Source organism: Colobus angolensis, unplaced genomic scaffold (genome assembly GCF_000951035.1).
Source record: "Colobus angolensis palliatus isolate OR3802 unplaced genomic scaffold, Cang.pa_1.0 Scaffold53, whole genome shotgun sequence".
NCBI lineage: Eukaryota > Metazoa > Chordata > Mammalia > Primates > Cercopithecidae > Colobus > Colobus angolensis.
The window spans coordinates 4,188,781-4,190,847 of record NW_012118821.1 but is presented as its reverse complement, the minus strand read 5'-3'; the positions used below and the strand labels follow the sequence as shown (position 1 = coordinate 4,190,847).

At 39.7% G+C, this 2,067-nt stretch overlaps 1 protein-coding gene across 1 annotated transcript in view; it reads left to right on the top strand.

Annotated features, from left to right (window-relative positions):
* The window catches only part of CPSF3 (cleavage and polyadenylation specific factor 3, 73kDa), a 64,725-nt gene that overhangs the window by 43,452 nt on the left and 19,206 nt on the right, over window positions 1-2,067 (top strand). Inside the window, exon 12 of the mRNA XM_011960980.1 lies at window positions 731-839. Coding sequence (XP_011816370.1) covers window positions 731-839 — 109 coding nt within the window. The remainder of the gene's footprint in view (window positions 1-730; window positions 840-2,067) is intronic.

The window sequence follows — 2,067 nt, the reverse complement described above, 5'->3', positions numbered from 1 at the left end:
CGAGGTGGCAGGCACCTGTAGTCCTAGCTACTCGGGAGGCTGAGGCAGGAGAATAGCGTAAACCCGGGAGGCGGAGCTTACAGTGAGCTGAGATCGGCTACTGCACTCCAGCCTGGGCAACAGAGCCAGACTCCATCTCAAAAAAAAAAAAAGAATAGTGGGTTTCATGTTTGTCATATTTTTGTTTTTAAGTGGTTGTTATTTTATTCTCTTAAAAATGTTTCTCCCTCAATTTATGAGCTCACCTATAACCTGTTTTTATTGACCTTTTTATTCAAAGCCACTGCTGCTGCTTTTTTTTAGTGTTAGGTGCACCACAGCCTCCCAGACTTGTATCATTGGACCTCACTCTCTGTTGTGAGTTTGCAGCCAGCCTGAGGGAGTGCATGTGTGCGTTTCACGGGGACTTCCCGGCCTTCCCTACTACAGTGCAGCTAGTGAGAGCTTTCTTAAACCCCAGCACCTAGTAAGTTCCTTGCTTGTTGAACTGATTAGAACTGAACTATGCCAGATCTGCCACTGTGACTCTTCCCTTTGACACGGGTAGCAATGTGACTGCCCTCATCATAGAGATATTAGACATTTTATGTTTTTCATGGTTAAATCCATATGTTGTTTTCATAGTTCAAAGATGTTATGGTCATCATTATGATGAACTGCATTTTACTATCTGAAAAACTGCATTTTACCAGGTTCTATTTTCTTAAAGTATTTTTTTTTTTTTTTACAGGTTATGGGATTTTTAGCAGACAAAAAACCAGAACAAGGCCAGCGGGTCTCAGGAATACTTGTTAAAAGAAACTTTAATTATCACATACTTTCTCCTTGCGACCTGTCCAGTAAGTATACTATTAAATGTCAAATCTAACTTCACCTTAGCACTGAAAGAAAATCTATGAAAACTTCTCTTCACCTTGTGGCCAAATTTTAAGTAACCGACAAATAATAAAAAAGGAATAGGTGCAAGTTAGCTGATTAGCTTTGTACCTATAGTAGTTCACGGGAGGAGGAAAAAAACGCCTCCCGTGAACTACTGAAAGATTAAAATTATTTGTAAAATCACTTTCTTCATCTTTGGAAACATAAGTTCATTTCTGAGTTCACCTGATTTTCTACCCTCTACAACAGACTGGTGGGCTTAGATAAGCCATTTGGTTTTTAGGACCTTTGCATAAGCATTTCAGTTTTTTATGACCTTTACATCACTTGCTGGGCCTTTCTATTCCTTCACCATTCCAAAAGGAGTAGGAACAAAAACTTGTGTAATTTCTTTAAAATCAAAAAAATATTAACGTAAAGCCTAATTTTTTCATTATATTGGAACTTTCAATATCCAAATAAGTAACACCAACTATATAACTGACGCCTCTAATGTGTGTGTATAAATTGAAGCTCGTTGTAGAGAAAAATGAAAGATTGGGCCAGGTGCAGTCACTCACGCCTATAATCCCAGCACTTTGGGAGGCCGAGGCGGGTGGATCACAAGGTCAAGAGATCGAGACCATCCTGACCAACATGGTGAAACCGACTCTACTGAAAATACAAAAATTAGCTGGGTGTGGTGGCATATGCCTGTAGTCCCAGCTACTCGGGAGGCTGAACACGGAGGTGGAGGTTGCAGTGAGCTGAGATAGTGCCACTGCATTCCATCCTGGTGACAGAGCGAGACACCATCTCAAAAAAAAAGGAAAAATTGCACAAAACTAATAAGATTACATTTAAGTTTGTAAACTGCTTTTTTCCCAAAGTTGATACACATTTCCATGTGCATTCTTTGTCTTTATAAATTTACTGAGCCATCAGTAAGTCATTTTCCAATGAATATGGTATTATCTTCAAGTAAATGCTGTGCTTAAGGTGATTTACATGGTACTAATACATTATATGTACTTTATGCTGGAATAAAAAATAGCAGTGGCTGATCATGGTGGCTTACGCCTATAATCCCAAAATTTTGGGAGGTCAGGGTGGGCAGATCACAAGATCAGGAGTTTGAGACCATCCTGGCCAACATGGTGAAACCCCGTCTCTACTAAAAATACAAAAATTTGCTGGGTGTGGTGGCAC